This window comes from Vicugna pacos, chromosome 19 (genome assembly GCF_048564905.1).
Source record: "Vicugna pacos chromosome 19, VicPac4, whole genome shotgun sequence".
NCBI lineage: Eukaryota > Metazoa > Chordata > Mammalia > Artiodactyla > Camelidae > Vicugna > Vicugna pacos.
In genome coordinates this window covers 46,031,819-46,044,170 of record NC_133005.1, presented here as the reverse complement: position 1 = coordinate 46,044,170, position 12,352 = coordinate 46,031,819, and the positions used below count along the sequence as shown (strand labels likewise).

At 58.4% G+C, this 12,352-nt stretch overlaps 1 protein-coding gene and 1 long non-coding RNA gene across 2 annotated transcripts; both read left to right on the top strand.

The window, feature by feature from the left end:
- The first annotated feature begins 7,228 nt into the window (after positions 1 to 7,228).
- On the top strand, positions 7,229 to 8,038 carry BHLHE23 (basic helix-loop-helix family member e23). The gene has a single exon (XM_072943612.1). It carries the CDS (start codon positions 7,316 to 7,318, stop codon positions 8,036 to 8,038), a length of 723 nt encoding a protein of 240 aa, XP_072799713.1. The 5' UTR covers positions 7,229 to 7,315.
- Positions 8,039 to 8,587: 549 nt separating this feature from the next.
- On the top strand, positions 8,588 to 11,956 carry LOC140687336 (uncharacterized). The gene is made up of 3 exons (XR_012061548.1): positions 8,588 to 8,985; positions 10,106 to 10,226; positions 11,869 to 11,956. It is a non-coding gene; the product is annotated as an uncharacterized lncRNA (long non-coding RNA).
- Positions 11,957 to 12,352: the final 396 nt, after the last annotated feature.

Here is a 12,352-nt window from a genome sequence, read left to right as displayed (position 1 = left end):
GCAGGGACAGAAACAGGAGACGCTGTCTCGGTTATGACTGCCACTGGCAAACCCCAGAAACTTGCTGTTCGAAACAACTGTGGTTGCAGGGGTCGTGGTCCTGGGGGCTGGGACTGGAGAGGGCTGGGGGCGGGGCGGCCTCGGGCTCCTCACCAGGCAGGACTGTTGTCAGCAGAAGTAGGGGAGGTGACGGGGGCGCAGGTCTGGGGGGAGGACCAGAGCCTAGTCACGACTGTGCCGAGTTTGAGGTGACCCACCAGACCAGCAGGCAGCTGGACTCGTGAGTCTGGAGTTGGGGTCTGGGCAGGACCACGGGAGCCACGGGCACAGAAATGGTGCGGGAGGGGATCCCCAAGGGAGCAGGCGCAGGCAGAGAGGAGGTGAAGGACCCAATCCTTATTCCTCTGAGACAAGATCATCAGGAAAAGAAGGAGCCAAAGGGGCTGAGGGGGTGACCAGGAAGGTCCGAGCAGTAGCTGCGCTCTCACAAGAAAGTGCCCAGGGCTGCCCCCCCGCCGCGCCTCACGACACTCCTGTCCCTTGTCTTCCTGGTGACAGCCATTCGGACAGGTGTCGGGGTCTCCGGTGCTTGTGATCTGCGTTTCCCTGACGATCAGTGGTGCTGAGCCGTGTGTCACGTGCCTGCTGGCCGTCTGTGTTTTTGATTTGGAAAAACAGCTCTTCAGGTCCTCGGCTCAAGTTTTAATTGGTTTGTTTGGGTTTTGTTTTTTGTTTGTTGAGCTGTATGAGTTCTTTATATACCTTGACTAGGAACCCCTCATCAGACACATGATTTACCACTGTGCCCTCCCACTCAGTGGGCTGCCTTCTCCCTTGGCTGATGGCTTCCTGTCCTGCACAGAAGCTCTTCAGTGTGATGTGGTCCCATTTGCTTATTTTTGCTTTTGCTGCCTTTGCTTTCAGTGTCGAATCCAAAAGCTCACCCCCGAGACCCACAACAAGGAGCAGGTGGCTCGTTTTTTCTTCTAGGGTTCCCCGGTTTCGGGCCTCACGTTCACGTCTTTGATTCACCGTGAGCGGGTCTGTGTGTGTGGTGCAAGACAGGGCTCCCGTGTCAGCCTTTGGCACTGGGCTGTCCAGTGTTCCCAACACCGTTCATTGAAGAGACCGCGCCTTCCTCGCTGAATATGCTTGTCTCCTTTGTCGTGAACTAACTGGCCCAAAGAGCATGGGCTTACTCCTGGACGCTCTGCTCCGTTCCGTTGATCCGGGTGTCTGTTGTCATACCGATGCCGCGCTGTTCGGCTTCCAGGGCTTTGCAGCAGTTTCAAGTCAGGAAACATGATGTCTCCAGCTTTGTCCTTGTCTCTCAGGATTGCTTTGGGTATTCAGGGTATTTTGCGGTTCCACGTGGACTTTAGGACTTCTTCCTATTTCTGTGAAAAGTGCCACCAGAATCTTGGTAGGGACCGCGCTGCATCTATAGGTGGCTTCGGACAGCAGGGACATTTTAACAGTAATTCTTCCAACCTGGGAGCGTGACGTGTCTCCACTTCTCGGTGTCTTCTTTGAGTTCTCCCATCAGTGTCTTGCAGGTTTCGGTGCACAGTTCCTTCACCTCCTTGGTTTAATATATTCCTGGGTGTTTTATTCTTTGGGTGCAATTGTAAGTGAGATTGGCTCCTTAATTTCTCTTTCTGACGATTCGTTGCTAGTGGCTAATTTTGTCTCCTGCGTGTTTCCTGAATTCTTTCGTAGTTCTGACAGGTTTCTGGTGGGGTCTGTAGGGTTTTGCATGTATAAGATCATGTTACCTGCAGTAGAGGCGGTTCAGCTCCCCTTCCGGGCCTGGCTGTCTCTGCTCCGTTACCACCAGGGATATTGGCCTGCAACTGTCTTCTGCTTGGCGTCCTTGTCCGGCTTCAGTAGTGGGCAATGCTGGCCTTGTGAAATGAGCTTGGCAGTGTTCCCACCTCTTCAGGTTTTGGGGAGATTTTGAGAAGAATTGGTGTTAATTCTTCTTTAAATGTTTGTCAGAATTTCAGTTTGGGGGCACATGCATGCTGACACACCCACATTTGTCTCCAAGAAATCTGCCTGGACTCCCAGCAGGTACCACCTCCACGGGGACCCGAAGGGCCGGCTGGTGAAACCGACGGGGTCATAAGCAACATTCGGAAGATGGTCAGTACCAGGGGACTGTCCCACATGTACCCCATCCAGAGGCTACAAACCAGTAGCTCATCTTTCACTGAAGCCTCCTCTCCCACAATGTGGATGAACCTTGGAACCCCTCACTCAGTGAGAGAAGCCGGCCACAAAAGACTGTCTGAGTCCATTTATATGAAACATCCAGAACAAGCAAACCCAGAGAGACAGAAAGCAGACAGCTGGTTGCCAAGGGCATCACCAAGGGAGGAGGGGCAGTGATGGCTAGCGCATCCGGGCTTTGGGGGGACGATGGTGTCCTGAAATAGACTGGAAGGGTGCGTGACACTGAATACACCGAAAACCTCTGCATTGTACGCTTTAAGTGGGCTAATTGTGTGGTAAGTAAATTATATCTCAACAAAGCTAGTTTTTTAAAAATAAATAAATAAAACTTCTCACCACCCTGGAATCGCCTGGCACGGTGCCCGCTAGCTGGGTGGGGGGAGAGAGGGGAGGGGGAATAGCGGCCTTTGTAAACTGTCGAGTCCTGTGCAAATGTAGGAGGTGGTGGTTTTGTGGAGCTTCAAACAACAGCTTGAACAAAAGCAGGATCTTGTAAGTGGACTGGGAGCTGTCTTCCTTACCCTCCCCAAGGGGAGTGAAAGGACAGGGAGACGGTGCACAGTCGGACCCCAGAGCCACCACCCGGAGGCTGTGCCGCACGACCCAGAAGACTTTGAGGGCAATTACCAAGCACTGCCCAGAGGAACTCGGCAAGCAGTACCTGGTGACACGTGCCACCTAAAGTGAGCTGACCAGCAGCCCCCAGAGGCGGGGCCTTGGGACCACCCCCCATCACCAGAGACCCACGGAAACCACTGGGGCAGGGGCAGAGCCTCACCCGAAATCCAGGAAGGATGTGGCCCCAGAGGAGCCGCCAAGCCTCTTCCCTGCCTGGCGCGGCCGGAGCTGTCCCGGCTGCCTCAGCACGCTGCCCTCGGCCTCCCCTCAGGGACCTCGCCCCGGAGGAGTTATCCACACCAAACAGCAAAGAGCTGTGACCTCATTTAACCCTCTGCACTTAGGAAATATTGCAGAAATCACAAGCCAAAAGCAAACTTGCTGTTGTAAAACAAAATCAGTAAAAGCACAGAGAGGTTTGGGATCAATATTCCGTAGGCGTCTGTCAGCCAGCTCCCAGGACTGGCCCTGCCTCTTATGTAAAGGACGCTGCTGGTCACTGATGTTTGAAAGGGAACGGCTGAGACGCCAGAAATGATGTAAGGAACCAGGAATATCCCCGAGTACCAGGTGGGAAGCCCAGTGCTCACTTCTGACCCTGGAAAAGTGGGGTCTTCCACCCCAAGGCTGGCGTGACCCTGAAGAAGCCAGCTGGTCTCCGTCCAGGTCTGGCGCAGCGGCCCCGCCTGGGCATCTTCCCTTTATCCAGTCTCAACTCTGTAGCAGGTGCAGGGGGTGACGTGCTGGCCTCCGGAGCCTCCACCCACCAGAGGGGAGAGGCTGGGCTTCCCCCGTTGCCAGTGGTGCTTCCCCGCTGTCCCCAAGGCCACGCAGCAGGGAGCTCCGTGGACCCCAGAGCTGTGTCCTCCCCGTCCCCAACCCAGTCTTCCAGCTGGGCTCCCCAGGTGAGTCCCCTGTGCCCCATGTCAGACGCCTTCCCGGACCCCGACACCACAGCCTAGCAGCAGGGGCAGCCGGTGACATCCACATGGGCCATGTCATCTGATCGTCACACCCCCGAGAGTGAAGGGGCCCAGAGGTGGCAAGTCTGCTGCGTCAGCTGGAACTCTGGATGATGCCCTGGCGGCCTGGTACACTGGGGACCGGGTGGACCCCCAGGGCAGGGCATGGGAGGTTTCTCCACTCCCCACCTGGCGCCTGAGAACGTTCTTAACCAGCAGGGGTCCCCGGGGAGCGCAATCTCCCATGCGGCCAGCAGGTGGCGGCATCTGACCAAAAACCGCTCCTCTCCCTGCGCTGTCCGCCCTTGTGGCTGAGCCCCGCCCAGGTGGGCCCCCGACGGAGGCCACTTAAAGGCCTCCAACCCCAGACCAAGGCCCGCCCCCTGGCCCCACGCCCACCGCTGCCTCCAGCTCTTCTCTGAGTTAAAGTTTCTGGGTTACCTGGCCATTCAGAAACTGGTCCAGAACCTTGGCCCCCTGGCCTGGAGTACAGACATCCCAGTGGGCAGCCGGGACCCGGGCTGCGGGTGTCAGGTCCCCTGGGCGGGGCTGGACCTTGGCTTTAACGTAATCTCCCGGCTATGCCGACCTGCGGCCACAGCCGGGCGCCCGCCACAGCCCTTGTTCTCAAAGCCAGTCTCCTCCATGCCTGTGGCTCCAACTACCGCATATTCCGCTGGCCCCACCTAACATTTCCGTGTCCCCACGTGCGCCTGCCAGACACGCCCTGGGTGGTTAAAATGCCTCCACTCTCAATTTGTCCACAGCATACCCTCCCCCTCAACACGGCCCTCCCCCGAGCCAGCGCTGAGTCCAGAGGCAGGATGGGCTACCTGTCCCCACCAGTGACGCTGGCCTCGGAGTAACTGTGGAGTTGGCCCGCCTCTCTCCACGTCCTCTTTCACCCCGGCAGCTCTGCCCCCCTAACTGCAGCGGGCACACTGCTCTGCAGAAAACCTTCCCTGAGCTCCCTCCGTGACCACCTCTGCTCTACCACCAAAGACCAACCTCTCCACTGTGCCTGCCACCCCCAGGAGTCCCTGGGCCACGCCCTGGCCCCCTGACGCCCCTCCTATGTGCCTATTGCCCCCAGGGTGCTCCCCCGCCCCCATTGTTGGCCTAATTGACACCCACTCACCCTTCAGACCTCAGCAGGCTGCCCCTGCCGCCCTGCCTGTGTCTGACCTCAGCCCAGGGGCTGTCCAGGGGTTCCTTGGAAAGGGCCTCCCCCAGACCCTTCTAGTCCCTGAGTCCATCTTCAATCCCAGCCAGGACGTGCTGGTGGGTGAGGCCTGCCCTCGGGCACACACAGCAGGGCAGAGGCATCAGCCGCCCCCCCCCCAATCTGCAGGGCTCAGAGCACGGGGCAGCCTGATGTTTCCCATGGCTGATTACCCACATGCTTGTTCCTGCCTCAGAAGCTCACATCCAGCCTGGAAGCCCTCGAGAGCTAGGATCCCGTCATTGGGGGATTTCTAGAACCTTCCGGAGTGCACACAGCTCTCATCCATTCACTCCACAAAAGCACCTGGCACCCACTCACTTTCCCCAAGCACCCAACAGCACACAGGTCATCTCTGTGATTCCTCTCCCTGGCGGAACCTGGGGTACAGAGAGGTTAAGCGACTCTGCCAAGGTCACACAGCAGGGCCTGATGAGAGGTTCCCAGGCAGTATGGAGCTGGAGGCCAGGGTGACACCCATCTCCTGACGGAGCGGGGAGCACCCATCCCTCATCAGCTTACGGGCCTCCAGCAGCTTCCCACCTGGGAGAAAGTTTGGGGTCCTTCATCCCCTGCTGGAAGGTGGGTCCCGAGGCTCACAGGATGCCTATCAGATGGAGCTGGATCGGGGAGCAGGAAGCAGCTCTGAAAACTCCGGACAAAGCCCTGCAAGCCAGTGTGCGCTCGCCACACTCGGAACACGGAGGAAGGTTAGGTGGCAGAGCGCTGGCGGTGAGGTGACGCCCTGAACCACCTCATAGCCATCGTGCTAAACAGGGACCCAGGGTTTGAAAAGGAGCAAAGCTGCCCTCCTAGGGCCTTTCAACCTGTGTTAGAAACTCCGTGGTCACCCCACCTCTCCCAACCTTCAGACAGGTCTGGCCTTAATCCTCGTCCCTAATCTCCACGGGGACTCTCCTGGCTGGCCACCCCAGTTGGCCAGCCCCTCACCCTGAGGACAGCTGTGCCCAACGAGCAGCACCCCCCACTCACCCCCACAATCACGCACGGTGCATCCCAGCTGCCACCCCTGCAGAAGCTCAGGCCACATCTCCCTGGTCTGACGCCCCCCTGGGGGCACCACCACAGAGTCCTGGAGAGGTTTCTTGATGGAGACTCAGGCCAGGACACAAGATCCGCCCCCACTCTGGTCTCTCATTGGCCCCAAAGTCCCCACTGTCTTCCTCCAGCAGAGCGGCCATTCTCCCCAACTCCATGGTGGAGCCCTCGCCCCCCTTCCCCAGTAGGAAACCGAGAACATTCTCCCTCTAAGGTAAGACAAGCCGTGGGGAAAGCCTTTTGCGTGAAGTAGCAACTAATTGAACCAAGAGTTTTAGCCTAAACCAGAGGGTTTTGTCCTTGAAACCCGAGCCCTGCTTCAAATGACTATGACTCTGTGGAGCGTGGAAGCAACCTCAGGACGCACTTGTCCCTGGAAACGGTGCGGCCGGGGCTGGCGGCCTAGGAAAGGACCGGCTGCGGGCAAGTCCCAGCCCAGTGGGGCCGCAGGGCGCCCGGAGCACCTCGGGCCGTGCGGCCGTGCGGCCGCTCCGCGAGCGCGTCCACGCAGAGCTGCAAGCCCTCACCCGGGAGGAGGCCCCCGGCGTGCTCTCCGCACCTGCTCCTGCCTCTGGGCGGTCAAAGCGCCCGGGGCTGCTGCGCGCTCCCTGCTCTGACGCCTGCCCGCGCGACGCTGGAGGTGACTCCTGCAAGGGGCATCCAAGGCGAGGACCAGACGGGCTGAGGCGGGTGCCCCAAAGGGTCGAAAGCGTGTTGTGGCGGCCCCCGGGAGTAACAGGAGGCAGCAGCCGGAGACGCCGAGAAACAGGAAAAGTTCTCTCACGTCCCTCTGCCTCCACCCTGTCTCCAGCCAGACCTTCAGCTCCCTCCATTCCGGCGGTGCCCCCCATCCCTGGCCGTCGGTCTGCGCCCTGGTGAAGCCGGGCTCCGGGGAGAGGAGGTCACCAGGTCCTCTCTGATTGGACGGCCGCGAAGTCCCAGCGGGCGCCTCCGCACCTTAAAACAGGAGCGGCGCGAGCTGGAGGTAGCGCCCTCCCCAGCGCAGCCCTGCGCGCGGTGGGAGAGTGGGCGGGGGAGAGGAAAGAGGAGAGAAGGGAGCGGAGGAGGAGGGAAGGAGGAGGAGACGAGCAGGAGGCGGGGCCGAGGCGGGACAGAGAGGCCCCGCGCGGGGAGGCTCGGGGACCGACTGACTGCCGGACGGACGCGCGAGCCGGGAGCCGCACCTCGGAGGACCCCGGGGCGGCGCGGGCCCGGCCGAATGAGCACCTGCGCTCCTGGCGAGCTCTCAGGCCCCGGCGGCGTGGCCATGGCAGAGCTCAAGTCGCTGTCGGGGGACGCGTACCTGGCGCTGAGCCATGGCTACGCGGCGGCGGCGGCGGGCTTCGCCTACGGGGCGGCCCGGGGGCCCGAGGCGGCCCGTGGCTACGGCGCGCCGGGCCCGGGCGGAGACCTCCCAGCGGCGCCCGCGCCCCGAGCCCCGGCCGCGGCGACCGAGAGCAGCGGCGAGCAGAGCGGCGACGAGGACGACGCCTTCGAGCAGCGGCGGCGGCGGCGCGGGCCCGGGGGCGCGGCGGACGGGCGGCGGCGGCCCCGGGAGCAGCGCTCGCTGCGCCTGAGCATCAACGCGCGCGAGCGGCGACGCATGCACGACCTGAACGACGCGCTGGACGGGCTGCGGGCCGTCATCCCCTACGCGCACAGCCCGTCGGTGCGCAAGCTCTCCAAGATCGCCACGCTACTGCTTGCCAAGAACTACATCCTCATGCAGGCGCAGGCCCTGGACGAGATGCGGCGCCTCGTGGCCTACCTCAACCAGGGCCAAGGCCTGGCCGCGCCCGTAGCCGCCGCGCCCTTGACGCACTTCAGCCAGGCCGCCGTGTACCCCTTCTCTGCCGGCGCCGCGCTGCCCTGCCCCGACAAGTGCGCCGCCTTCTCCGGGACGCCCTCGGCGCTTTGCAAACACTGTAACGAGAAGCCGTAAGGGCCCTGGGCCGACCCCTCCTCCGCACGCGTCCTCCATTTTGCCTTGTCCCCAATGACTGTGTCACCCTGCCCCAACCGGACCCCGCCCACTGGGAGAAAGCGGCCCACTGAACAGTTTGGGCCCGCGGGAAGCTCAGACCCCGTTTGGGCGCGGGATTGGGCCGGACGGCGGGGCGCCGGAATCCGTGCTGGAATCCTGGAGCCCTCAGTGCCCACTGGGCACCCTCCCGACTCCCCCAGCCGTCGGCCTTAAGAACCGGGCGGGGGTGACCACCCGTGATCGTCCGGGCCCCGCCGCTCACTCGCCAAAAGGAAAGCAGGGCCGCAGCGAGAGCGGGGACTGGTGCGACCCCGGGCGGGCGTTCCTACCCCGAGCCACCCGAGGGACAGCGCAGCCCGGCTTGGCGAGTCGTGGACCTCACACTGGAGCTCTGGGTGGGCGAGTTCCCGAGAGCGCGCCGCTCCCCCGGCACCTTCCGCCTCTGCGGGCCCACAACCCGCGCGCCGCAGAAGCCGAGACGCGGGATGCCCCGACCCACCCGGCAACGGTCGTTTGCAAAGGAGCTGTACTGCGGACCGGAGAAGACCCCGGGCCAGTAGCTTTTCGGCTTTCCCAAGTCTGAGTTCGCTGTTTATGTTCTTGCCTGCCTAGAGGTGCTAACCTCTAGAGGTAAGCGGACGCCAAAGCCGGCTGCCTCCAAGTCTGCATGATTTGTCCCCTAGACAGCCCCTGAACTCCCCAGCCCCCACTGCCCCGACCGGATCCTTTACACTCTAGTGAGACCTGGGCGGAGCTGGATGGAGACCGTGGTGCGTCCTCTGCTTGAAGGCTGCTGCAGAGGAGAGATCCTGGGGTGGCAGGGGAGGGCCCTGTCTAGCCCTGCTGACCGGCCAAACCCCCTCCCCCCCAACCCCGACTTTTCCAGGAGAGGAGACCAGGACACGGTGAGTACGCTGGTGGGGGCTGCGCCCTGGCCGGTACCAACGGTGATGGGGTCTCTTTTAAAGTCGGTGTGATGATGGGGTCTGTGTGAGTGCGCAGCTCAGAACTCTGCCACCACCCGGGGTCCAGGCGCCGCGCATGGCCGAGCCAGTGCCCTGGGGACCGAGCTGTCCGCGCCGGTTTGTGCCGGTGCAGCTCTGCTACAATATCCAGCTTTATTAACCCAATTTCCTCGGCTGTCCTTAATGCTATGCTAATAGGGAGAAGACCGCGGTCCTACAAAGCGGCCTGTCTGCAGCAGTTAACTTTAATTAATACATTTCAAAAGCCTCTTTTGTATTTGCAAAATGAAGTGTGTGATTAAGTCTCACTCATAAAGACATATGCTTAATACTGGTTTTTGCTAATTTCCGTAGTTATTTCTTGTCTTTTTTTCCCCATAACAGATTAGTTTATCAGTTTTGCACATTCAAAAAGTGAGTGCTGAAAACTATGTTTCAGTCTCTTTTAGATAGCTGTATACCTGTGTCACCAACTTCTAGGGTCATTTCAAAGTGATACCAGATCAGCTTTATAAATCACTTGCTGTAATCTGAAACAGTTTCTTACTGGTGAAAATCACGCATGGTTAGTACATCAGTGATATTCAGAATAAAGTGTTTGATTTTCATAATAATATGATAAAGTTTTACTATCAAATTAAATCATGTTCATTTGTGCCTTGAACTGATAATTTCAATTTTCAAATAGTGTCGACTTGGGCCACATGCTTCTAAATCACAGAGTCTAAAAAAATTTCTAAGATGCAGGAAACTAATCTGTAAACAGCCACTCATCAAATATACAAAATAGTAAGAAAAAGGTGAAGGAAAAAATCTCTCTGCCCCTCGTAGGTGAAAAGCAACAGTTAAAACATTGTTTACTGCTCCATTTAAAGTAGTACTTTATATACTCCTAAATCTCCCTGGTAGCTTTATTTAAGTAAAAGTTAAATTAAATTTAAGCACTTTTTTTTTTGAAGTACAAAGCTGTTTATCAATTGTTCTCCAAAACGTCAGCGTGCTGGTCCCTGGTGTTGAGTGGGTCGTTTTTCAAAGTGAAATTCGGTGCGTTTCCTTACAGCAACCATTGATCACACCATACGGTCTGTCAGAATCAGTCATTCGGCCTCTCCCAAGCTTAGGCCGCAAACTCCTCATTCTCAGACAACCTGAACATTGGAGGAACTTTCCCAGCACGAAAGGTCTGATTCCCTGGGGCCCATGTGCCCCCAAACAACCAATCAAAGGTGTCTGTTGGCACTGCCTGTTTGCAAGCGGGAGACTCTCTGGAAACTTCTGATGGGGGTCCTTGTGTCTTCCCTGAAGGGTTGCTCTGCTACAGGGGTGGCAGGAATTGCTGGGGATCAACTTGAAAAAACCCATCACCCCGCACCTAACCCAGAGCTCTCCTTTCTCCGGCACTGGGAGAAGAATGAAATAGGAAAGGGCTTTCCTTGTAGCTCAGACTGGACAGCCTTTTCAAGGTCCCTCTCAGGCACGGAAGATGCACCTGCTGTGATGAGGTAGAGCACGTGGGCTCCACGCGGGACCAAGATATTAACACAAGCCCTGGAAACTGGGGCTGCCCCCTAGACAGCGTGCAGGCCACGTGCGGAACTTTACATGTTCTCATGGCCACGTACGGAAAGGAAATAGAAGCAGATCAAATTAGTGTTAACTATTTATCCCAGTGTGGCCTTACCTATTATCATTTCAGCATGTGATCAATCTTTTAAAACTATTAGGGAAATAGTTTATATTCCCTTTTTTTCCTAGTCTCCAGAATCAGTGTGTCTTGCACTCAGAGCCTGTCTTGGTTCAGGCAAGTGCCCGGTGGCCGCGTGTGACTCGTGGCTGCCACAGTGGAGAAAACTGCTCTAGGTCATAGAAAAGCCAAGCGCTTGCCACGGGCTTTCACACCAGGCAGGTAACCTCCACCGGTTCAGGGGATACATTTGCAGGCTAGACAGACAGGAAGCACGTGGCCCTAGTCATGCTCTCAGTCCGGGCTCACCAAGTCTAGCCGGGGCAGAGTGGGGGCCGAGAGGAGCCCCCAGGAGTTCTCCACCTGGAGTGGAGGCTGTGTGTCTCCCCAATCGCTGGTCCTAGTGCGTCAGCCTGGCTCGGGCCAACCACACCCACGCCTGGAGCCAGCCTCGAGGTAGCATAGCGACAGTGGGGTCCTCCCCACTGTGGCCGAGGGGTTGTCTTGAGCCAACAGAGCCTCTTCCTCTGTTGACCCCACAGATGAAGGGCTCGGCCACACTGGCTGCTGCCCCAACAGCTTGTAGACCAGGACTCCTGCCAACTCAGGTTAGGAGCCTGTGAAGCCCGGCTCGTGGGGGCTTGGGCTGGCTCCTCAGCCCGGTGGCTCCATAGGGGTCCCTGGCCGGGGTCAGAAGAGGCAAGTTGCTCAGCCAGGGCCCTGGACCCCATCTTCGTCACTGACCTGCGTGACCGGCACGGCCCCAGCGCTCTCGGTTCTGAAGGTGCCCGAAATCTTGAAGCCGACAGGTCTTTGTTTTCCCTGTTTGGAAATTCATGCACCTAAAACAGCATCCTGCTTTCAGTAGTAGGTGGTGGCACCCAAGCCACCAGGACAGGGCCCTTCCCAGACCCAGAGCTGCCCTCAAGGACCGGGAGCTCGGACCACGCAGAGGCCTTCCCGCCCGCGTGCCGGGCTCGTGGCTTCCACTGTTTCGTTCTGTTTATTTCATCCCCAAAGATGGGATTTGTTTGTCACTTATGCAGATGCCACAGAATCCTCGGGGAGCCTGGTTTTACCTGTGAGTGTCCCGCTGCAGACGCTGGCTTTGCCAAACACGCCTGTCTGTCTCCTTGCAGGCTGGAAACGTTAAAAGAAGAGATACCTCCTCAGAAAGGAGAGGTACCGTTTTCCTAAAACGGGAAATGCAGAACCATCGCTCCGACCGGCACAGCCGGCCGTGCCTCTCCCCCGGCCGGCCGCCAGGCAGGACTCCTCCTGCAGCCTCAGGGCCGAGGCTCCTGAGCCCTGGTTAATCCCACGGAGAGTGATTACAGCCATTTTATCATGTGAATTTGCTTGTGATATGTTTTTAGTCTTTAATCGCTTTTGGCATCCCATTTGAAGGGATGGAAATAGAGGGATTTACAATGTATTAAATTATTCCTCCAACAATTACCTCTTTGGGCTCATAACTCTGGACGTCGTGTTCCAACTCCCCATCTGCAGTCTGGTCCATGAAATCAGGAAGTTCGGACACATTTGCAAATTTAACCCCAGAGGAGCCAAGCCCACATTACCATAAATGCAGAAAGGCTGAAATAATTAGCCAAGTTACCTTTG